We start from the raw sequence: 22,436 nt of genomic DNA, 5'->3' as shown, positions 1-22,436 counted from the left end.
CCTAAGACACTCGCCTATCTAGTTAGTCTCTCGGCGACACCCCTCCTCCTTCGCCACCACCAAAACCACCTCCATTACCACCACCGAAGCCTCCTCCTTCGCCGCCACCGGCACCTCCGCCATTTCCTCCTCCTAAACCCCCTCCTTCGCCGCCACCAAATTTGCCGCCGCTCGCGCCAGCGGGCGACGATTCAACGATTTATAAAATGATCTTTGAAATTTCAGGCGTAAAATTAGAAGAAATCGACCAAGCTGGATCTACCGGTCGAAGAACGAAACGTCAAGCTATCGTCCGAAGTTTAACTGCGTTAGTTTCTGACAAGTTTGGTCTCGATGATGATTACATTCGTGTGACGGAGACGAGAGCGGCGTCTTCGACGAGCCTCTTTTGTGAACTCACTGCTATTTTACACATTTGGTTTGGAAGTGTCAGTCAAACAACGGTGAATTTGTTCACGTACAATAACATCGCCATTATGGATACCTTGAAAAATTCCATGTCTGATTCTGGATTAACTGCTGTGCGTGTTTATCAAGTTCAAAAGATTGTTCTTGCATCTCCGCCGCCGGTTATTTTATCCCCGCCGCCGAGGAACATGCCGCCGCCCTTTGCTCCGAGTCCACCGCCTCTCCCACCTCTAAAAGTCTTCGTTGAGTACCCACCTTTACCGGCACCACCACCGCCACCATCGCCACCGCCTCTCATTATTCCACCACCGTTACCACCGCCACCGAGTCCATCGCCTCCGCCGGATATCATTCCTCCGGTGATCACGCTCCTGGGTTTGGCGCACGTGGAATTGGAACAGCTCGATGTGTACACGGATTCTGGGGCGACGTGTACGGATAATACGGATGGTACAATCACAGATATTACGGTCATTGGAGTTGAAAGTATTAATACGGATCTTCCATCCGCAGAACCCTACCTCATCACCTACGAGTGCTCGGACGTGCTCGGAAATAAAGGCACGGCTCAAAGAACAGTTCAGGTCAATTCGCCTTGCCCTGAATTTTCAAAGTTGTGCACAGAGTTAGACCCGATGGTGTGCGCCTGGGTCGATCCGGATACGAAAGTAGCGTATTGTATTCCACCTACGGATGATGCCGATGTCGTCGAAGAAAAGTTTGTCGCGGAAGAGTACGTGCCGCCGGAGAACGTGTATACACCAGTAATGACACTTTTGGAAGGCGCTTATACTTCTGAACTCGGCAAAGTTGAGCAAACCAACGCAGATGGTGAGCTAGAAACGATTCTTGTCATGCGAACATACGTTGAACAATTCGATGTGTACGTTGACCCTGGAGTTTTAGCCTGGGATAACGAAGACGGAAATCTCACGACGTCGGTCCGAAGTGAAGGTAAAGGTCTTGTGAAAACCGACACGGTGGTTTCGCGTCCATTTACTATTAAGTACAACGTCGACGATTTAGATGCGTTCAACCCCAAGAGTGCAACAGAAGTGCGTCGTCAGGTGTTCATTTTGAACCCATGTAGAGAAACGCTTCAAGAAGATGGAGTTACCGAAGAAATTTATTGCTCCAGAGAGGATTCGGGAGGATTGCAGCTTGTCGTCTGCAGTCGCAACGGAATTTGCGGTTTGGATCTCGTTGTAGAAGAAGAAGTTATCGTTGTCAAGGCACCAGAACCACCAAATATTACGCTTCTTGGACCGAAAAGAATGGAAATTAATCAATACGAAGTGTACAAAGTTTGCGGTGCTGTAAAGCTTGCCGGAGAATCTTGCGACGACGGCGCCGAGGCCGTCGGGGAATACGACGGTCTCATCACGGCTGCAAACAGTCCGGATAAAATATTTGCGTGCGGTTTAAAATTCGCTACGAAAGGAGTTTCCGGTTGCGGAATTGATACCCAGGTTGCAGATACGTACGATATCACATTCTATGCGATCGATTCTTCCGGTTTACAATCCGAGATTGTCACGAGGAAGCTGGTTGTTATTCCATCGTGTCCGCCGGGAGAAGTCGCGTGCATAAATACTCCCTGTTCTGTAGATGGCGTTTGTTTGGAGGATGTTGAACTGCAAAACATCCTCGACGCCGAGGAAGAAGCTCAAGTTGCGGATCCTCCCATTGCTAGCGTGATTACATACGAAGGTTTTGGCTCTTCCATTCAATTGAAGCAATATACGCCGTACTACAAGTGCGATACCGACCAAATTCCAACCGCAGATGTCCCGTGCGAACCCGGGGTTTTAGTCATGCAACCTCAGATTGGTGGTGCAGACCCAATTGATATATCAGAATTTACGCTTTCTTGCCCACCCTCTGATTGCTTAGAGTACGTTCCCGCCTGTCCGGCCCATTACTTCAAGAATAAAGGTGTTGTCGGTTGCCCCATCAATCCAAACGCCAATCCGGGTACTACGTTTGAAATGGAATTCATTGTTTTCGAGCAAGATGCGCAGTACCCAAGACAAGTATCCGTGAAACGTACGATTATAATCGCAGAACCGTGTCCAACTGGGCAGAACTTGTGCGTTGTTGATGGTGTGAGACAGTGCAGCGAGTTGGAATGCGACGTGCTTCTCATGTTGTCCGAAACGGTTGTTCAAGAAGACGTGACGCCGCCCGTGATTTATCTTCTCGGAGACGTTTCTTACGAAGTCACATATGGCGAGACTGACGACACAATCTTTTTGAATGCCTGCGCGCCGGACTCGGATCGCTCGAACTGTTTGATATATGCAATTGATGAGGAAGACGGAGACGTGTCGAGTTCGATTTTATCATCGCAGAATGTTGATTTGAGCACCGGAGCGTGTGGCATAAGCGACGTCACTCGAGGCTCCTGCATACCTGGAACGTATTCGTACACTTACACTGCTTCTGATTCTAATGCAAACGAGGCGAGCGTGGAGATCATCGTAAAGATTGTAGAGTTGGGTAAGATGAATACTACAATCACCGTTGGACCGTATTACAGCTTAGATTCCGCGAACGTTGCCGCCGGCAACTATTTAGAAGAAGGAAGCGATGCGCGAGCGGCGATTGAAGCTGGTCTTGCACAAACGCTCGTTGCAGCTGGCGCGGGATCTTTCGAAGCTTCAGATGTATCAGTTGTCGATGCAGAAGTTACGCGATCTTCTAGAACTACGTGGTCAATTTATATCACCTGTGAGATTTCTATTTCTACCGGGAAGGTGTCTTCGTCTGGTACTGCAAAGAGACGTCGTCGACGCTACCGCATCTTGTTGGAAGAAGAAAGTGATGCTTCTGCGATTGACGGCGCATTATCCGCAATCGAAGCTTCCTTAACTGCGGCGGCTTCTAGCGGGACGCTAGGATCGTCTCTAGAGGCAGCTTCGAGTGCGGCAGGCGTCGAGTCCGTACCGGTATCGCCAGAAGTGACGACGACGAAAGTTGCCGTGACGAAGACTGTCGATTTGGAAGCTTCCAAACTGACTGCCGTGAAGGCGACGGTTGAAAGCATCTCAGCTCGTCTTTCCGCGCTAAGCACTTCAGTCAGACGCGTACAAACGAATATTGACAATGATATCGATTTTGAAGGTTACCTGACCTTCAACGAAAAGGCTTGGGATGCGTCGATGGAGGCAAGTTTAGAAGAACATGCAGAGTTGACGGCGTACGCAAGTGAAGCTTTTCAATTACTTAATGCCACTGTTAGCGTGCAAACTTCGAATAACGACGCTTTGATAACGCTTCAAGAAAGAGCTTCTGAGCTGAAGATTGCGCTTGAGTCCACTCTTGCAACATTGAACGCGATGAATTCGGGAGATGGGAGCAGTGCTGAAGCCTCATGCGAAAAAACAAACTCTTGCGCGTGCCCCAAGCGCGACAAAGGAGAAATTTTGGTATATTTCAACGCAACGAAGACGTTCACGTACATACCAGACGATTTTCCTGCATCGCCACCACCACCTCCTCCGCCTTCGCCGCCGCCGTCTCCGCCTCCCGTGCCTCTGGGATGCACGGCAGAAGACATTTACACATACGGCGGTTGCGCGAGCGCCAAAGAACAGAAATCGAAAGGCCGTCGGCTCTTGAGAGATTTGAAGTACTCCGGAACAGACGTTGCTAACGTTGTCGTGGAAGAAGAGAGCGCGACAGGCGATGGCTCCGAAAATCTATATTTTGGTTACAATGTGAAGTATAAAGTCAAGAATGTAGTGAAGAAGGAGATAACTTACGTTCCAGAGAGGAAAATTCGCGGCAAAAATACTCTAATCGGTGGTGTTTTGATCACGCAGTACCGAAGCGAACGAGCATCTGGTTTCCAGTGCTCCAAAAGATTCCCGACATTGGCAGCGTCTTGTAGAGACTTCAATCGACCGAGCGTGGATCCATTTGGAGTTGACCCCATCTTCTCTAGGTCGTCCAGCCTCTTTGGAGGCGTGGATTTGGAGAAGAATATTGAGAAATATTACAATGTCTCAGAGCTTCCCGTTTCAGGCGTGCCTGCTGGGTTTCGCGTGCGATCTAGTGATTTGAAAAAAGGCAAGAGTGGATTTGCTGTATACATTGACATCATGATGAGTAAAAAGCATGCCAATCGTATGATTTCGTACATGCGAGAGGGCAATTTCATCGACTCTATGACGAAATCAATCATTGTGAATATTGCGGCGTATAATCCAGTGACTGTAAGATTCACAAACACTAGAGTGCATTTCGAATACTCGAAAGGTGGAAGCGTAGAAATTACGAGCGATACTCAAGCTCTCGCTGTTGGGATTTACGATGAATTCTCGGGGTCCTTACTTCTCGCCATGGAAGTGATTGTCTTGTGTTGGGTGATTTATTCAACCTACGCTTTAATCACAGATTCTATAATTGCAACTCGTTCGTCGGATTTTAAGGTGTTGAAAAAGCTTGAGAAAAACGTCGTTAAAATTCACTCCAACATTCTTGAAGTCATTAATCTGTGCTGTCAGTTGGCAGCGTTCATTATATGGTGGGTATTCCAAGCTCTTTATGCCTACAGATTCTCGCCGTCGAAACGATACGATGTGTACCAGATTGTGACGGAACCAAAAGCACATTTTATGATGCCTTTCAAGAACCAGACTGGGAACGACATAGAAGGAGGCGTCTTCATTAATGGAACCAGTTATAAATTACCTTCGAGACCGAAATATAATTGGGAACTGGCTGAGGATACGCGTGGATACGAAGATCTGTCGCTAATGTATGAAGAAATCAACACGATGAGTAATCTTCAAATTACCTATAATCTCATCACTGGCATTAATCTTTTGATGCTCTTCGTGCGTTTTCTGTTGCTCTTGAAGTTTCAACCTCGCCTGGCGATTATCACCAAGACTTTCGAAAGATCAACCGTCGATATCCTTCATTTCTTAGTTGTGTACATCATCTTCATGGCAATGGCGGCAGTTTTAGGTAATACGATGTTTGGTCACTCCATCGAGTGCGTGTCATCGGTGCCGAGCGCTTTTGAACTTTTGTTTTTGCTCTTGATTGGAGCGACATCATTCACGGAATTTGTGCCGGAGGGATTGGTCGGAAATGAATTTGATTTGTTCTTCCGAGTTTTCTATTGCGGACTCATCCCGGTGATGTTTCAATGGATTCTCTTTGAATTTTTTGTTGCCATTCTAGGTGATGCCTTTGGAGAAGAGAAGGAAATTTTGCACGAAATTGAAGCTACTGGAGATACGCTACCGAATGATTTACGTAAATTAGCAGAGTATAAAATGGCCACAGTTCGTAAAGAGTGGCCAAGGTTTGAAGACGTCCACGATTTGCTCAAAGCAGGGGTCAAATTACACGAGAAGCAACATCCAAGCAATGAAGAAGATTACCTCGAGATGTTGGACAGAAATGATGACATTAAGGAAGACGATTACGAAGGTAATCTCGAGATTGTCACGCACGTGGCGAAGAAGTTCATGAAGAAGGACCCATTCTACGTCGGAGGGCTGAAATATCAACCTGCTTCATTGGTCGCAACTCTTTTGCAAAACAAACCCAAATTTGAAGACACTCACGAAGAGTTGAATCAGAAGAGAGAAAAAATCCGAAGGATGAAGTTAGACATGTACCGCAAGCTTCAAAAGTGCGTGGATGAAGTCAGGGATGACATGGAAATTCACTTGCGTCATCAAAAATCACTAGTGCAGCGTTCGGAAAATTCCGCCGTTCGTTGGAAGCGAATCAAAGAACTCGCCGAGGATATTGAAATTGCGTTGGAGGACGTGACGAAGGAAACGTTTGATAAACAAAAAGTAAAGGCCAAGGTGAGAGAACTTCAAGCGAAGCGAAGAGAAGCAGAAAAAGAGTATGAGAAGAAATGGAAGGAGGCCATCGAAAAGGTCAAGCGGTACAGAAGTGCTCCTCCAAAATCAGTATTTGATGCAACTCGAGTGCTTCTGCGTTCCAAATCGAAAAGCTTGAAAATCCAGCAAGCGCTCAAATTCCAAAAGTTGTTTTCTCAACACGGTTCGAAGTCATCAAATCGCCGTCACAGGGAGAAACAAATAGAGGAAACGAGGAACGCCGAAGCCGAGTTGATCGCGCTCTCGACGATCAAAAAGCGAAAGTAGAGAAAAGAGAGATAAAGAGAAAACATTGAAACGAAAAATCTCTACTTTGCTTTTTTCATTTGTTTTTGTATTTCGTTTTTGCATTTTCTTTTAGAGCTTCTCCTTCTCTCTCCCTTTAAGAGTAAGGATTCTTTCTCCTTCTCGCAAATTGGGGTAATCGATCCGTAAATGGCAATACGCCCATGATTCTAGCAATTTTTATATTCTTTACTACCAATCTGTGCGTTTTTGCGCCCAAACCTGTCTGTCTTCGGGGCACGATTTTCCCAGTTTCCGAAACGAATCGCGTCGATAACATCTTCGCGTCTTTCCAGTCAATGGCTCGCGCGACAAACGCGTCTAGATCTTTCCCTTTCTTCAACACTCTTCGGGTTTTTTGACTCGCTGACGGTGCCACGGATGCGAATGAACCCTCGAGTTCGCTCGGATCGTACGTTTGGCCTGGATAATACACTCGAGTTTCGCTCACTCGCGTTGTTGGTGCTATCGGTGGAGGTGGCAAGAACGACGACGACGACGACGACGACGACGTCGACGTCGGGTGCCGCGCAGTCACCGACGATGCATCGGAAGCATCGCTCACTCCCTCCTCACTCTTTGCTGTCGTCGTCGTCGTCGTCGTCGCTGTCGTCGCGACGGAGCGTTCTCCTCCTTTCTTCTCTCCCGTAATTCTCGTAAATCTGCCGCTTTCGCATCTCGAAAAACTACCACCGCCGCCGCTGCTGCTGCTAAGACTCCTCCTCCTCCCCGTGATGCTCCCAAAAAGATGTCGCCAAACGCGGAGCACTGACGGAGAAGTCATCGTCACCTAATTATTTGTGTGTGTGTGTGTGTGTGTGTGTATATGTATATGTATATGCATATATATATTGTTCTTCTTCTTCGAGACTTGTTCTTCTTCTTCGAGACTTGTTCTTTTTCTTCGAGACTTGTTCTTCTTCTTCGAGACTTGTTCAGTTTTTTTCTCTCTCTCTCTCTCTCTCTCTCTCTCTCTCTCTCTAATTCTCTCTCTAAATCTCTCTCACCATCTTCCGCGCGCGCGCGCACCGTCGTCCGCATGCGATACGACTACCGAGAAGACAACGGAAGAAGAACGAGAGAAGGAGGAGGAGGAGGAGGAGGAGGAGGAAAAAAAATGGACCTGAACGAGGAGGAGGAGAACGAGGAGGAGGAGGAAGAAGAGGAAGAAGAAGACACAGAGAGAGGAGGAACTGGAAACTTTTCGAATCTAGATTTGAACACGCTGGCGTTTCTCTCAGAAGAGAACGCTGAAGTCGTCGAACGCGGAGCCGGGCATCGCAAATCTCTGTTGCGCTCTTCCTCCTCTTTTTCCTTGCTGAGCAGGCGACGGCAGTACCAACACCATCAATACCAACAATATCAACAAGACCAACAACAACAACAACAACACCATCAATACCAACAAGATTTTATTAACCAGTTTCAGCATAAAAAACTGATTAGACAAAATACGGAGAAAACCAACGTGCTCGCAACAGACTACGACTACTATCGCGACTACTATCGCGACTACTATCGCGACGATGACGACGAGAAGGAGGAGGAGGAGGACGAGGAAAATAAATATTTAGGCGGGAAAATGCAGCGCTTTCTTAAGAACAACGCGGGGCAGCTCTTGCAGAAAAAGAGGAGACGGAGGAAAAGGGACGTTTTGATCTTTGCATTCGTCTTTACCGCGGTTGCTTTCCTCGGTAACGTGTATAAAACGACGAGAATTTTATCTCTCACTGCGACGTCGTCGGCCGCTTCGTCGGCATCGATGTCGGCGTCTTCGCATTTCTCGTCTTTTTCTTCCTCTTCTTCTTCCGCGATTTTTCCTAGAGAAAAAAACAATAGCGTCGCCGCCGACGACGAGAGAGTAGAAGAGGAGGAGGAAGAACAAGAAGAACAAGAAGAACAAGAAGAACAAGAACAAAAAGGGGTGAGTAAAGAAGACGGAGAAACGAAACAAGAACGCATCGAACCAGCGCATGAGAAAAAGGAAAAATTTTCACTTTTGCCGACGGAGAGGATCACTCTGTTATCGCCGCAACGAATGGTTGAACTGAGCGAGCGAAAAAATGGTGACGTCGACGTCAACGACGCGTACAATTTTGTCTCGCTCGCAGAGAAGCGTTCGGCGATTGCAACGACACTAAAATGGGCATACGACGGATACATGAAAGTATTTCCAGCAGATGAGCTTGATCCGCTATCCGGCCATGGGTTGGAGTGGTTTCACGTGGCGCTGACTGCCATCGACGCGGTTGATACTTTCGCTCTCGTAGGCTTGGACGAAGAGTTTGAATTTGTAAAAGAATTTGTAAAATCAGGTAAACCGATCTTTACTTCCGCCGGTAGAAGTTCTGTTTTTGAATCGACCATTCGGATAATGGGCGGGTTTCTAGCGGCGCACCATTTAGAACAAAAAAGTAGCAAAATAGAAGCGACCACGACGACGGATAATAAAGGAGACGATTTTACTACGAATTTCTATTTTCTGGAAAAAGCTCGAGAGCTCGCGGATAAGTTGAAAGTTGCTTTCAACACCCCGACGGGTATTCCCAGAACTGATGTTGATTTTAGCACGGGTAAATCGCACGACGACGAAATAGGTACGAACGGTCTCGCTCAAGCGACGACGTTAACTTTAGAGTGGGAGTGTTTAGAAGCAACCCTGACGGAAGTAGTTTTAGACGAGACGGAGAAAAGAAAAAGAGGATTTACGAAGTACGGCGATTACGTGAGAAGAGCGAACGAGGCGGTCCATAAATTAGCTTCAGGCGCTGATTACGGGTTGCTTCCTGATAAAATTGGAGTGGAACACTTAAATGCGCACGGCATGGTGAAGCTCGGAGCAAATGGGGATTCTTACTACGAGTACTTGTTGAAAAGCTGGATCCACCGCGGGAAACCAAAAGGAGGGGAAAAAGAGTACGTCCGAGCGATGGACGGAATATTTTTACGCCTCGTTCAAAGAACGCAGAATCACTTACAAAATACCAGTGGTTTGATATATGTCGGCGAGATGGCATATCCGTCCTCTCACGGCTCGAGATTTGAAAAGAAAATGGATCATTTGGTGTGTTTTTTACCAGGAATTTTGGCGCTCGGACATTTGCACGGCGTCGGAAAGGAATTTGGCTCGAGCGCGGCGAGCGAAGAAGAGAAGGAAGAATTCCGCGCAAAAGTGGATTTATTGCGTCTCGATAAAAACGAATCTTCACACTTAGCCCTCGCTAAAGAGCTCATGCGAACGTGCGTGGCCATGTACGAGAGAATGCCGCTCGGGTTACACCCTGAAATTGCAAAGTTTGACGAAGACGGTAATAACGTCGTGAAGTGTTTCGGCGGAGATTTATGCGTCAGCGCGAATGACGCGCACTCAATTCTTCGGCCAGAAACTGTTGAATCTTTGTTTGTACTTCACAGAGTCACGAAAGACGAATCTTTCCGTCGTCAAGGATGGAGAATGTGGCAAAACTGGGAACGTTACTCTCGAGTAGATACCGGGGGGTACGCCAGTCTCGCCAGCGTCTTGGAAAATCCACCGGGGAGGAAGAAAGGGAAACAAGAGAGCTTCTTCCTCTCGGAAACGTTAAAGTATCTCTTTCTGCTTTTCAGCGACGACATAGTAGTACCTTTGGAGTGTTTCGTGTTCAACACGGAAGGTCATCCGTTACCGATTATGCATCGTCAAAAGTCGTTGCGCGAGTGCGTAGAAAGAGAGAGAGAGAGAGAAAAAGAGAGAGTTTTTAATAGCGTTTGAACCAGAAGCACTCGTCTTCGGCATGGAAACTTTAGATAATTACACAACAGATCTATATAAAAGTTTTGCACTAAACGCCTGCGCTTCTACACCTATCTATAACTCTCTCTCGAGGAAGCGCTTAAAAAAAACCACAGAGGCATGACAGGGAAACGCGTCGCGCGTAAATAATTCATTTTTGATTTGTGATGTTGGAGTGTTCTTTCAACTCTCTTTCTTTTTTAACAAAAAAACTAAAACAACGCAAATCACTACGACGCTGCGAGAGCGATGGTAAGAGTTAAGCACGAGAGCCACCATATCGTCCATTTTGGAAACGGCGGAGCAACGGCGTCGCTGCTTGTAAGGGTCATCGGAATCGTCAAAGGAGGGGGGGGATGAGGGGGAGGAGACGGAGGCGATGGATATTGCGGAATGACGACCGATACGCTCGCTTTTGCCGTTTCGTACTTCGCCGACATTGTCGCGCTACTCTGCAAATCCCGTATCAAAGTCGACTCCTCCATCGTTTCGGCATCTCTGCCTAAATCGAAGATGGCTTCCAAAAGCTCTGGATCTTGCAAAACTTTGACTGCCGCCGCGCAAATTTTTGAAATAGCTTCGCCGCTGTAAGATTCTGAAGTTGTATTCGTGGAGAGCAAATACGACGAGGCTGATGCAGACGCTTGGGCGACAGCATTCTTCGCAGCAGTATCCACGCGAACATCCGGACTCGTCCGGGAAACGACGGATACGGCCGAAGATATGATCGAGCTAATATCGGACGAATCACTCACGTTCAATCTCTTCGTATACTTTTTTAAAAGTATTCTTCTCTTTTTGCGTAACACGAGGTTCGTGTCACCGATACGTTTTGCAAACGCCAAAAGAGTCGCCGCTTCTGCTTCTGCTTTGCTCGAGGTCCCGGCGCCATACAATAAAGAAGAAATCATAGAAATAGCATTTGCCACGTTAACCGAGGCGTACGCAACCGTTGCTATTGAATCGTCGCCATCGATGACGAGCTTTTGAAAGGGATCGATTTTGAATATTAAATCCGAGTCGATACTTTCCTCGGCTAAACCTATGGATTCCAAAATGAGCTCTGCGGCTCTTTCGACCGTGATCAAATAAACACTCGCAATTTCGATCGCTACTGTTGTCAATGGAGTGATAACACTCGCATCCATAGGAGCCCGAAGCGTGAGCATGCCAGGTTTTGCATTCGTGAAGGAATCTACGCAACCTTCATTGGAATCTGTTTTTATGATTACTTTGGGTAGCTTAGCTGAGTCGCGAGCGATTATGTTCAACGTAAAGCCGCCGAGAGAATCTGTTATGTCTGATGGTTCGAAGTCGTCGTTTTCGGTGTCTTTCAACATCTCGTCGTTGTCGTAGTCGAGAAATACGGAGCAATATTGGAGGTATCCCGGAAATATGGCTCTGGACGTAATCGGTTCAGGTGGGGGCGGCGGAAAAGGAGGCGGCGGGCTCGGCGGCCACTGGGCGATGGGCGGCGGTGGAGGGGGACTCGGTGGCGGTAACGGGGGTGGAATCGGTGGTAGTAACGGCGGCGGAGAAGGCGGTGGAGAAGGTGGAGAAGGTTTTGGAGGTGGCGTGGGAGGCGAGAAAGGGGGAGGACTTGGTGGAGATGGCAAAGGGGGCGGTGGTGAAGGTGGAAGTGGCGATGGAGGAGGTATAGGAGGTGGCAACGGCGGCGGTGAAGGGAGCGGTGGCGAAGGTGGAGGAGGGGAAGGTGGAGGTGAAGGAGGAGGAGACGGCGGCGGCGAAGGAGGTGGCGGCGAAGGAGGCGGGGAGGGAGGAGGAAACGGAGGTGGATTCGGCGGTGGCGAAGGAGGCGGCGAAGGCGGTGGTGGACTTGGAGGTGGTGGATTTGGAGGTGGTGATGGAAAAGGCGAAGGAGGAGGCGAGGGGGAAGGACTCGGTGGCGGGCTCGGTGGCGGGCTCGGCGAAGGTGCAGGCGGAGGAGAAGGAGGAGGCGACGGCGGGGGCAAAGGTGGCGGACTCGGCGATGGAGGTGAAGGAGGAGGAGGTCTAGGCGGCGGTTTCGGAGGGGGCGATGGAAGCGGTGGCAAGGGAGGCGGAAAAGGTGGTGGTGATGGATTCGGCGGTGGCGGCGGACACGCCGGCGTACTTGGATCTGAACACGGCGCGGCTGGAGGCGACGGTGGCGGCGACGGCGGCGGCGGAGAGGGCGGAGGAACGGGTGGTGGTGACGGTGGTGGTGACGGTGGAGGGGAAGGAGGAGGAGACGGTGGAGGACTTGGGGGAGGTGATGGTGGTGGTGACGGAGGAGGAGACGGTGGAGGGGATGGGGGAGGTAACGGCGGAGGAGAAGGAGAGGGGCTAGGAGGCGGAGAAGGAGGTGGCAATGGTGGTGGGCTAGGAGGAGGCAATGGTGGAGGTAACGGTGGAGGAGAAGGCGGAGGAGAAGGCGGAGGTCTTGGCGGTGGCGCAGGCGGAGGCGTCGGAGGAGGAGAAGGTGGGGAGCTTGGAGGAGGCGACGGCGGCGGAGAAGGAGGAGGCAATGGTGGACTCGGCGGAGGCGACGGGGGCGGATTCGGCGGTAGCGAAGGAGGTGGCGAAGGAGGTGGATTTGGCGGAGGTAACGGGGGCGGATTCGGCGGTGGTCTTGGTGGCGGAGAAGGAGGAGGATTCGGAGGCGGTGGAGACGGAGGGGGAGAAGGTGGCGGTGTTGGCGGCGGTGGGCTTGGAGGAGAAGGTGTCAAACATTGCTCGAGCTCGTCTTCGGATGCAGAAATAATAGAAAAGTCTCCAGTACCAACGAGTGCATACTTTTGAACTCCTTTTGTTAGAAGCTCTCCGTATCGCGATACTCGAACAAAGTATCTTTCCCCAACTTCTGGATTACTCCAAACGATTTTCTCCACGTTGTTTGTTCGATCGTTACCGATGAGCGGCGCTACGAATTGACTCGTTCCGGTATCGTAGTTCCACTTATAGAGCTGCAAATCCAAATCGTTGTTTAAAATCGATCCTGTTGTTACGTCGTCGCTAGGGTCAGACCACGCGAGCGTGAAAGTAAGAGCCCATATATCTTCTTGAAGAGCAGAGTTTGTCACTTCAACGCACGCGCCCTCGTAGGACGGAACGACGGTTTCATCATTGTCTGTCAGCACACTCTCGCGCGCGTAAAAAGTTGGCGGCGAGTCGTCATTTCCTTCTACTCTCAGACTCTTGATTAAATCAACACGTCCCCAGCCTTGCTTGAACGATGGAGCTTGTTCCAAAGGAAATCCAGACTCTATATCCATACCTCTCATACTTTGCGCTCCGTTGATAATAACCGCTCGAAGTAATGCCGCCGAAGGATTAGATATAGTTGTGTTTGCAACAACTCCTCCGTTTGTAAAGCCGTCTTGTAGATATTGACGAACTAAAGCGACCGATCCAGCAACTACCGGCGTTGCCATCGATGTCCCAGATAAAATCGTCGTAGAACTTGAATCATCGCTCGAATCGCACTCGGTAACCTTTGACGCGCTTCGAATAAAGGTACCAGGTGCAGATACATCTGGCTTGATGCGATAATCCGGATACGTTGGGCCGGGTGATGAAAAGTACGCCATGTGCTCTTCCGGTGCGTCGCCATCGTACGTAAACGCGGTGAAACTTACGCTCCCAGAAATCGTGGATAGGAAATAAGCATCTTTAAAGCTTGTAAATACTACTGGAATCGTTAAATCTGTTATAGATCCTCGCGGTAAATTGTACCAACTCTTGTCCGTAGGAAAGAGATACGGATAATTTTCAACAAAATATAGAATCACGGCGATGGCTCCCACGTCTTGGGCCTGCTTCGCTTTATACGCCGAGTTACACGTGATTATGTTATTTTCCATCGCTATCAAAGCAAGTTTTCCAGCTAGAGTCGCTGCAGATGCTACGTCCAGATAATCTCGACACGGCGGGTCGTAAGAATACAGAGGTGGTGGCGTTGGCGGTGGAGGTGACGGCGGAGATGACGGAGTTCCTGCATAGGGTGGTGGCAACGGAGGGGGCGACGGTGGTGGTGAGGGATCGGAAGGCGACGGTGGCGGTGGTGGCGATGGTGGTGGCGACGGCGGATGCGGCGGATACGTAAACGTCGCTTCGGCGACTGGTACCGATTGGACGCTCGTGAAGCGCGAATCAGAAACCTGATTTATACCATAGCGCCACAAAACGCCCGCACCGCGATAGTGTTCGTAATTTTTATCATCGACGGTCACAATCACACCTTGGGCGTAGTAATTATGATAATACTCTATATTTTCATAGAACAAGTGTCTGGGAGAAAGCGAAGCTCCGACAGACAAAATGTTCTTCGCGCCCGCCGGAGAACCGACACCAAATCCTTCATAAAAATACAGACCATCATTTCCTGCGGCTTGAAGCGGTAAGAAATCATTTTTCTCGTATATGAAGGAGTCCATCTCTTGTTCCCAAGTGCTGTAGGTTCCGTATTGCTCGCTAGCTCCCCACGAGTCTGAGTGTATTCGAGCGTTCACATCGTACGCGTACGCGTAGTAATCGTCTCCCATACTATCTCCGAGTGTCAAATACCCGAGCGCGGAGTTTTCGATATCCGTGAAAGCAATCCGTGCTCGTGGCGCCATACCATCGTCAATGAATCCCGTTATGTTTGATTCTCCGGCAATGGTACCAACGACGTGCGATCCGTGTCCGTCACCATCCACGGAATCACCAAGGGAAGAGCGGTACATCGCTAACTTTTCTTGCTCACTGATGTAGCAACTACCAATCGATACACCCGTATCTCCCACGCCTACCACCTGATTTTCACCCCTAATACCAGCGTTCCAAAGCGGTGACGCCATCAACGAAGCCGAGTCCGAAGAGCTCGTCGTCAAATCAAAAATCCCATGCTGCACAACAACTCTCGCGTATACGTTGTGTAGTACCGGACGTTTCTGAACCGAGACGCTTGAAACGGCCGCTTGCTGCGACAAATAACGAACGATATCACCCGTAGCGATGAAATCGCTCACATGCATCTTCAGCGAGTTTTTCGAGGTGACTTTAACGAGAGCGGGAGAAACTCCCAAATCGCGGCTAAATTTATATTTCGCGGCTGTCGAGAAAGCTAATGCGTCTTTTTCCTCCTCCTCCTCCTCCTCCTCCTCTTCTTCTTCTGAAAAAAATGCATCTCCAGAAACTAAAGTGACGTAGAGAGCAAGATGTCCTTTTCGATTTGTTTCAAACTCGCTTAATATCTTATTCTCTTCACTTCGAGTGTATGCCTTCATTGTGCGTCGTCTATTTTGGGAAAGCCGCTTCATATTTTCTGCTAGTTTTGCTAAGTGTGCCGCAGTTTTCCGTATCTTCAACGATGGCGTAATTAAAACTACGCCCACGATTCGATCGTCGCTTAACGACGAGGTGAGATGAGACGCCGCGCACGGGGTTCCAAGTACGGAAAATGAATTAGGAGGCATGCGTTTTAAGACGTACGAATCCTCTTCGCCTTTACACGTTGATCTCGCCGCTTCTTTCAGCGCTACTTCAATCGACCTGCGTCCGTGCGTGCCATTATAGACAACGATAAACTCTCTCGCTTCGTCGTCTTGAATTTCCGCGTTCGTCCATCTGAAGCTGTTCTTTTGCTTTAATCGCGCGTATCTTTGTTTCTTGCGTTCTTCATTTTTTTTTGAAAAGAACGACGGGGAGTCGTCGACGACGTCGTCGCCGACACTCAACAAACGCGACCATTTTCTTGTTCGGTTTCTGTTCGTTGTTTCTGAATCGGCACGAACTCCAGCAAAATCGCTCTTCCTATCTTTCATCTCCTTTTTCTGTGTGAAAGTATCTCCTGACGCAAAAAAAACTCGAAATCCAATCCCACCACTCACACGTCTCTCTTCGATTGTTCTGGCGCCTTGATTCAAACTGCCGTCTAATTCTTTGTCTCCGAGAACAGTTTCTCGCCGAATAGAATCTCGTTTCCTCTTCTCGCGCGCTGTCGACATAACGTCGTCGTTTTGAATCGTTCTTTGTGCATCTGAAAATGGCACGGCACAACGACCCAGAAGAAAGAATACGATGTAAAAAGAAAACAAAGGTATAATAAGGCGGCGGCGGCCGCGGCGAAGACGACGACGACGACGACGACGACGACGGTGGCAGCGTGTTTGGTACGTTGCGTATAAATTCATACTAACAATATTGACGCGTCTTTCCGATTTCTCTCCCTCATCCTTCTCGCGTTTTCGAAAAAATGAAAAATGAATTACACGCGAACGCTTCATCAGAGCGAGCAGGCAGGACCCGACCCTTGCCTGAGAAAATCCTCCGGCAGGTTACATAATATATTTTTTTTCGGCTGTGTGACTCCGCCATAATTATTTGATTTGATCAAGAGAGCCTACTAAACGCACGCGTTGAAACACTCTCTTTTCTCACTCTATCTTTCCTTCAATCGTTCGATCTCCTTCTCAACACGGTGTTCTGTATACTTCTTCTCCCGTTATCGACGAAAAAGCAGAGAAGACAATTTTGTGAACGATTTCAACAAACAAGGTTAAACGCGTCACCCTTTTAAAAAACGTTCTTCTTTTCTGTTCGTGCGATTGCTCCTCCTCTCAACGCAATCAAAGTGCGAAAGAACGGGACGGACAAATAGATACTCTAAACAAGCACCCGCAGAAGAGCGATCACGATGAAGCTTTCGACGCTCATCGTTGTGTTATTCTTCTCGTTCTTCTTCTTGTCGTTCAGTTTTGTCTCGGCGGAGCACGCACTCGAAAAAGATGAGGGCAAAACGAAAGAGAAAGAAGAGTCTTGGCAAGATAAAGATCGAGACGAGTACGGATTGCCGATTTGCCACGACGAAACCTTGCGAAGATCTCCGCTGAGGAGAGCTACTGGTGGTGAAATTGCTGCGAAGATGTCGCAAGCGAAGCGATACGTGGACGGGCACGTTCGCGTAAGCCGAGACGGAAAGGAAATGCACGTTGACGTGAAAGTTATCAGAGTCAAAGGTAATTTGAACGTAGGGAGGAATCTGTATTTCGAAGGTGAAGTCAAAGTTGGAGGATCTGTGATTATGGGTAACAAAAAGGACGCTTTGAAGGAAATAAAGCGTTTGGAGAATGAAATCGAAGAGATGACGGCGATTGTGGAGGAGTTGGAAGGCCACCACACGTTGACCGATGAAAACTTTCACACGGCTATTGAGAATTGTTTGACGATGAACAACGGAGAACACCGAAAAGACGGCGCGTGCGAGGCTTTACATTACGGTGAACGCATCGGCGATTGGGACGTCGGTAAAGTTTCAAATTTTACGCGAGCGTTTACGAATCGAGAAGAATTCAACGCGGACTTGTCGAGATGGAACACGTCGAGCGCTAAGAGTTTCGACGGAATGTTTGAAAACGCGGTGGCATTTAACGGAGACGTGTCAAAGTGGAAATCAAAATCGGCGACGACGAAAGACGAAATGTTTCGAAACGCGGTTGCGTTTAAAAGTAAATATTTGTGCGCAAAGTACACCGACGCGCCTGAAGATTTATCTTCGTGCGCGGACGTTTCTACCGACTGGGTCGCGCCGAGTCCGCCGCCGAGCGCGCCGAGTCCGCCGCCGGAACCGACCGCATCGCCGCCACCAAAACCGACCGAACCCGTTTCACCTTCGGGACTGGCCGAGGCGCCGCTTCCGCCACCTGAACCGCCGAGTCCTCCGTCGCCGCCGCCGGTGCAAACTGAGATATTGCAACCGGCTGGTACAAAAGAACTTAATCAAAGGTTCATGCCGAAAGTCAATGGATGGTACGAGTTACTACCGGAAGACTATTCAGGAGCCGCACAAATTGCATACGTCGATTACGACGGGTCGGCGTCTGGAATCGAGGACGAAGGACCTTGGATTCAAGTCAAATACGCGAAGAATAAATTCTCGCGCGCGCGTCCATGGAGCGCTTTGGGAAAAGGCGATCCGTCTCGGGAAGACGGTACGGCTTATTCTGGGAACTTTGAGTTTGCGCAAGACGAGAACTGGATCGATAAGTTGTTGGATCAAGCCGTGGACGTGCGTCAAAGATTTGTATCCTGGGGAAAACGTTCGGTTGGTTGGAATTACGAGTACGACTACCAAGCGGCGCGCGGATTTAACGACGTCAATTACACGCGTTGGGGGAGCGGTCTCGCTTTAGTCGGTGGCGCTACGGGGCCACCGACTGGATTTTCCCACGGCACGTCAGGATTAAACGAATTTCTTTCCCCTGCCTCTCTCGAAATCGATCCTACGAATTTGAACGACGACGCGTGGAGGAAGAGCGTTATATATTTCCGAAACACCGGGGATGAGAAGATACTTCCAGTAAGAGGTATTTGGAACGCAGATGTTGATCATCCTGGCGAGGGCAGATATTTCCCTCTCGCGCGTCCAGACGTTGGCGACGAAGTCGACGAGAACGGCACGTTTACCGAGTCGAGCGATACGTGGGTGAAAATTGTGCAAAATTTTTTGCCGCCTTTGCCTCCGCCGCCGAGTCCGCCTCCGCCGCCGAGCCCACCGAGCCCACCGCCTTTGCCACCACCGCCGCCGAGTCCGCCGCCGTTGCCGCCTCTGACAGATGCGGCATTCTCAGATGCCATTTTGGCGTGTCTCGGTGTGGATCCAAAATACGGAAACTGCCCAGATTTAGAATACGGCACGATTACGGAATGGTTCGTCCAAGACGTGACGAATTTTGCGAGCGCATTCAAAGGCGCGAGTCAGTTCATCGGCAACATTTCGAAATGGAACACCGCGTCGGCAACATCTATGATATCTATGTTTTCTTCCGCTTCTGCGTTCAACCAAGACATTGGGGATTGGAACACAGAGAAAGTGACTACTATGTATGGAATGTTTTCTGAAGCTTCTGCGTTCAACCAAAACATTGGGAGTTGGAACACGGCGCAAGTGACTAGTATGGAATATATGTTTTATTCCGCTTCTGCGTTCAACCAAAACATTGGGAGTTGGAACACAGAAAAAGTGACGACTATGAGAGCTATGTTTCAATACCATTCAGCGTTCAACCAAGACATTGGGAGTTGGAACACAGCGCAAGTGACTGATATGAGATATATGTTTAATGAGGCTTCTGCGTTCAACCACGACATTGGGAGTTGGAATACATCGCAAGTGACTGATATGAGATATATGTTTTCTTCCGCTTCTGCGTTCAACCAAGACATTGGGGGTTGGAACACAGCGCAAGTGACTACTATGGAGCAAATGCTTCGTTCCGCTTCTTCGTTCAATCACTACATTGGCGATTGGAATACTTCGAAAGTGACAACGTTTTTATTTATTTTTTATAGTGCGACTGCGTTTAACGCCAAGTACACGTGCACAACCTTGTCTGTGCATGTAGATCCTGCGACATGTACTAAGGTTCGTTCGGATTACCAATACCCGTCGCTTTCGGATGAAGTTTTCCATTCTTCAATTGCAGCTTGTCTCGCAACGGCTCCGGAAGACGGTAATTGCGAGCATTCGCAATACGGCGTCATTTCTGGCTGGGACGTCTCAAGCGTAACGGACTTTGACGACGCGTTCAAGGGTCGAGCGACGTTTAACGGCGATTTATCCAAGTGGAAGACAACTTCTGCGCTATCGATGAACGGGACGTTTTCTGGAGCTTCTTTGTTCAACTCAAACATCGGGAGCTGGGACGTTTCGAGCGTGGAGAATATGCATCAAATGTTTTTTTCCGCTTCTGCGTTTAATCAGTACATCGGTGATTGGAACACGACTTTGCTGACTTTGTACGATTCTATCTTTGAGTCGGCGACGGCGTTCCAAGCGAAGTACGAGTGCGCGAGTTCCACTTCGTTTTCGATAAAACCGACAGAGTGCAAAAGTGTTCGCACCGAGTGGGACGCACCTTCGCCTCCGCCTCCTCCGAGTCCACCGCCACCACTTTTACCATTGACGGATGCTGTATTCTCGGATGCTATGAAGGCATGTTTGGAAACAGATTCGGTGAATGGTAATTGTACGGATTCAGAATACGGCTCTGTGTTGGAATGGGATGTTTCCGCCGTGACGAATTTTGCGAGCGCATTCAAAGGCGCGAGTCAGTTCATCGGCAACATTTCGAAATGGAACACCGCGTCGGCAACATCTATGATATCTATGTTTTCTTCCGCTTCTGCGTTCAACCAAGACATTGGGGATTGGAACACAGAGAAAGTGACTACTATGTATGGAATGTTATCTGAAGCTTCTGCGTTCAACCAAAACATTGGGAGTTGGAACACGGCGCAAGTGACTAGTATGGAATATATGTTTTATTCCGCTTCTGCGTTCAACCAAAACATTGGGAGTTGGAACACAGAAAAAGTGACGACTATGAGAGCTATGTTTCAATACCATTCAGCGTTCAACCAAGACATTGGGAGTTGGAACACAGCGCAAGTGACTGATATGAGATATATGTTTAATGAGGCTTCTGCGTTCAACCACGACATTGGGAGTTGGAATACATCGCAAGTGACTGATATGAGATATATGTTTTCTTCCGCTTCTGCGTTCAACCAAGACATTGGGGGTTGGAACACAGCGCAAGTGACTACTATGGAGCAAATGCTTCGTTCCGCTTCTTCGTTCAATCACTACATTGGCGATTGGAATACTTCGAAAGTGACAACGTTTTTATTTATTTTTTATAGTGCGACTGCGTTTAACGCCAAGTACACGTGCACAACCTTGTCTGTGCATGTAGATCCTGCGACATGTAAAACGATTCGCTCGGATTGGGTCGCGCCGAGCCCGCCGCCTCCAAGTCCGCTGCCACCGCCGAGTCCGCCGCCTTCTCCCTCTCCTCCTCCTCCTCCTCCGCCGCCTCCTCTAACTCCAATACCGTCGGCGAGTTGGCACGATTTCGTTTTTGTGTGTTTAGAAGAAGCACCGAAAACCGGCGAGTGCACGGATTGGGCTTCTGGTAATAATTACGGCACGATGCCGAATTGGGATACGAGTTTGGTGACGGATATGAATGGATATATTATAGATGGTGCTGTTTTTCAAGGCTTTGGCGCTAAAACTTTATTCGACGGCGACATTTCGAAGTGGGACACCGGGAAAGTGACTAATATGAAGGATATGTTTTATGAAGCTACTTCCTTCAACCAAGACATTGGGAATTGGAACACAGCGCGAGTGACTACTATGCAATATATGTTTTCTTACGCTTCTGCGTTCAACCAAGACATTGGGAGTTGGAACACAGAAAAAGTGACTAATATGCAATATATGTTTTATCAAGCTTCTACGTTCAACCACGACATTTCTTCGTGGACTGGATCCGCAGCGACGTCGGCGCAAAGTTCTATGTTTTCCGGCGCGACTGCGTTTCAAGCGAAATTTAAGTGCACCAACGCCGACACCGGACCAGCGAGTTCGTGTGCGATTCCAAATTACGATCAATATTATATCCTTGCTCAAAACACGTGCGAGTCGGAAGGTTACGTGACCATCCTAAATCTGAACCAGTGCCGCATCGCCGGACGCGCATTGTCCGGCGACGCTTCGAAGGGGTTTGCAGCCGATCAGCCGGCCAATGGATACGGTGATACCGACAGCGGCCGCACTGGTGGCTGCACTTTCCACAGTGGCAACGTGAACAACAATCTTCAGTTCTTTCCATTTGCTACTGGACCGTGTGGGACAGCAACTTTTCATTGCGTGTGCGGAGCGTTCGCACCAATTCCTGACGCGAGTTGGCATACATTTGTGGATGCGTGTTTGGCCGAAGCTCCGGTTACTGGGGAGTGCACTGCTTGGGCATCTGGTAATAATTACGGCACGATGCCAAACTGGGATACGAGTTCGGTGACCGACATGAGCAGTACGTTTGAAGGTTATGCTCAATTCGACGGCGACGTATCGCGTTGGGACACGTCTTCGGTGGCCACTATGACTTTTATGTTTAAAGGCGCATCTTTGTTCAACCAAGACATTGGGAATTGGAACACAGGGGAAGTGACGAATATGAATGGAATGTTTCGTTCCGCTTCTGCGTTCAACCAAGACATTGGGGGTTGGAATACAGAGAAAGTGACTAGTATGGAATATATGTTTCATTACGCTTCTGCGTTCAACCAAG

General features: G+C 48.9%; 7 protein-coding genes across 7 annotated transcripts; 4 read left to right on the top strand and 3 right to left on the bottom strand.

Annotated features, from left to right (window-relative positions):
• Nucleotides 1–206: 206 nt before the first annotated feature.
• Nucleotides 207–6,545, top strand: Bathy13g00070 (predicted protein; the record flags this gene model as incomplete). The annotated part of the gene is made up of 1 exon (XM_007509468.1): nucleotides 207–6,545. One exon carries the CDS (start codon nucleotides 207–209, stop codon nucleotides 6,543–6,545), a length of 6,339 nt encoding a protein of 2,112 aa, XP_007509530.1.
• Nucleotides 6,546–6,660: 115 nt separating this feature from the next.
• Bathy13g00060 (30S ribosomal protein S18) lies at nucleotides 6,661–7,347 on the bottom strand (the record flags this gene model as incomplete). The annotated part of the gene is made up of 1 exon (XM_007509406.1): nucleotides 6,661–7,347. One exon carries the CDS (start codon nucleotides 7,345–7,347, stop codon nucleotides 6,661–6,663), a length of 687 nt encoding a protein of 228 aa, XP_007509468.1.
• A 333-nt stretch (nucleotides 7,348–7,680) lies between these two features.
• Nucleotides 7,681–10,314, top strand: Bathy13g00050 (glycoside hydrolase family 47 protein; the record flags this gene model as incomplete). The annotated part of the gene is made up of 1 exon (XM_007509544.1): nucleotides 7,681–10,314. One exon carries the CDS (start codon nucleotides 7,681–7,683, stop codon nucleotides 10,312–10,314), a length of 2,634 nt encoding a protein of 877 aa, XP_007509606.1.
• A 251-nt stretch (nucleotides 10,315–10,565) lies between these two features.
• Nucleotides 10,566–11,675, bottom strand: Bathy13g00040 (unknown protein; the record flags this gene model as incomplete). The annotated part of the gene is made up of 1 exon (XM_007509392.1): nucleotides 10,566–11,675. The coding sequence occupies one exon, from the start codon at nucleotides 11,673–11,675 to the stop codon at nucleotides 10,566–10,568; it is 1,110 nt and encodes a 369-aa protein (XP_007509454.1).
• Nucleotides 11,676–11,730: 55 nt separating this feature from the next.
• Nucleotides 11,731–12,352, top strand: Bathy13g00030 (unknown protein; the record flags this gene model as incomplete). Its single annotated transcript, XM_007509354.1, has 2 exons — nucleotides 11,731–11,910; nucleotides 11,996–12,352. 2 exons carry the CDS (start codon nucleotides 11,731–11,733, stop codon nucleotides 12,350–12,352), a joined length of 537 nt encoding a protein of 178 aa, XP_007509416.1.
• Nucleotides 12,353–12,696: 344 nt separating this feature from the next.
• Bathy13g00020 (predicted protein) lies at nucleotides 12,697–16,304 on the bottom strand (the record flags this gene model as incomplete). The annotated part of the gene is made up of 2 exons (XM_007509434.1): nucleotides 12,697–13,060; nucleotides 13,111–16,304. 2 exons carry the CDS (start codon nucleotides 16,302–16,304, stop codon nucleotides 12,697–12,699), a joined length of 3,558 nt encoding a protein of 1,185 aa, XP_007509496.1.
• A 689-nt stretch (nucleotides 16,305–16,993) lies between these two features.
• On the top strand, nucleotides 16,994–22,395 carry Bathy13g00010 (unnamed protein product; the record flags this gene model as incomplete). The annotated part of the gene is made up of 2 exons (XM_007509581.1): nucleotides 16,994–22,275; nucleotides 22,308–22,395. 2 exons carry the CDS (start codon nucleotides 16,994–16,996, stop codon nucleotides 22,393–22,395), a joined length of 5,370 nt encoding a protein of 1,789 aa, XP_007509643.1.
• Between the last annotated feature and the right edge of the window lie 41 nt (nucleotides 22,396–22,436).

This window comes from Bathycoccus prasinos, assembly GCF_002220235.1.
Source record: "Bathycoccus prasinos genomic : Chromosome_13".
Taxonomy (NCBI): Eukaryota; Viridiplantae; Chlorophyta; class Mamiellophyceae; order Mamiellales; family Bathycoccaceae; genus Bathycoccus; species Bathycoccus prasinos.
Note: the sequence above shows the minus strand (reverse complement) of the source record. Positions and strands in the feature narration are given on the sequence as shown.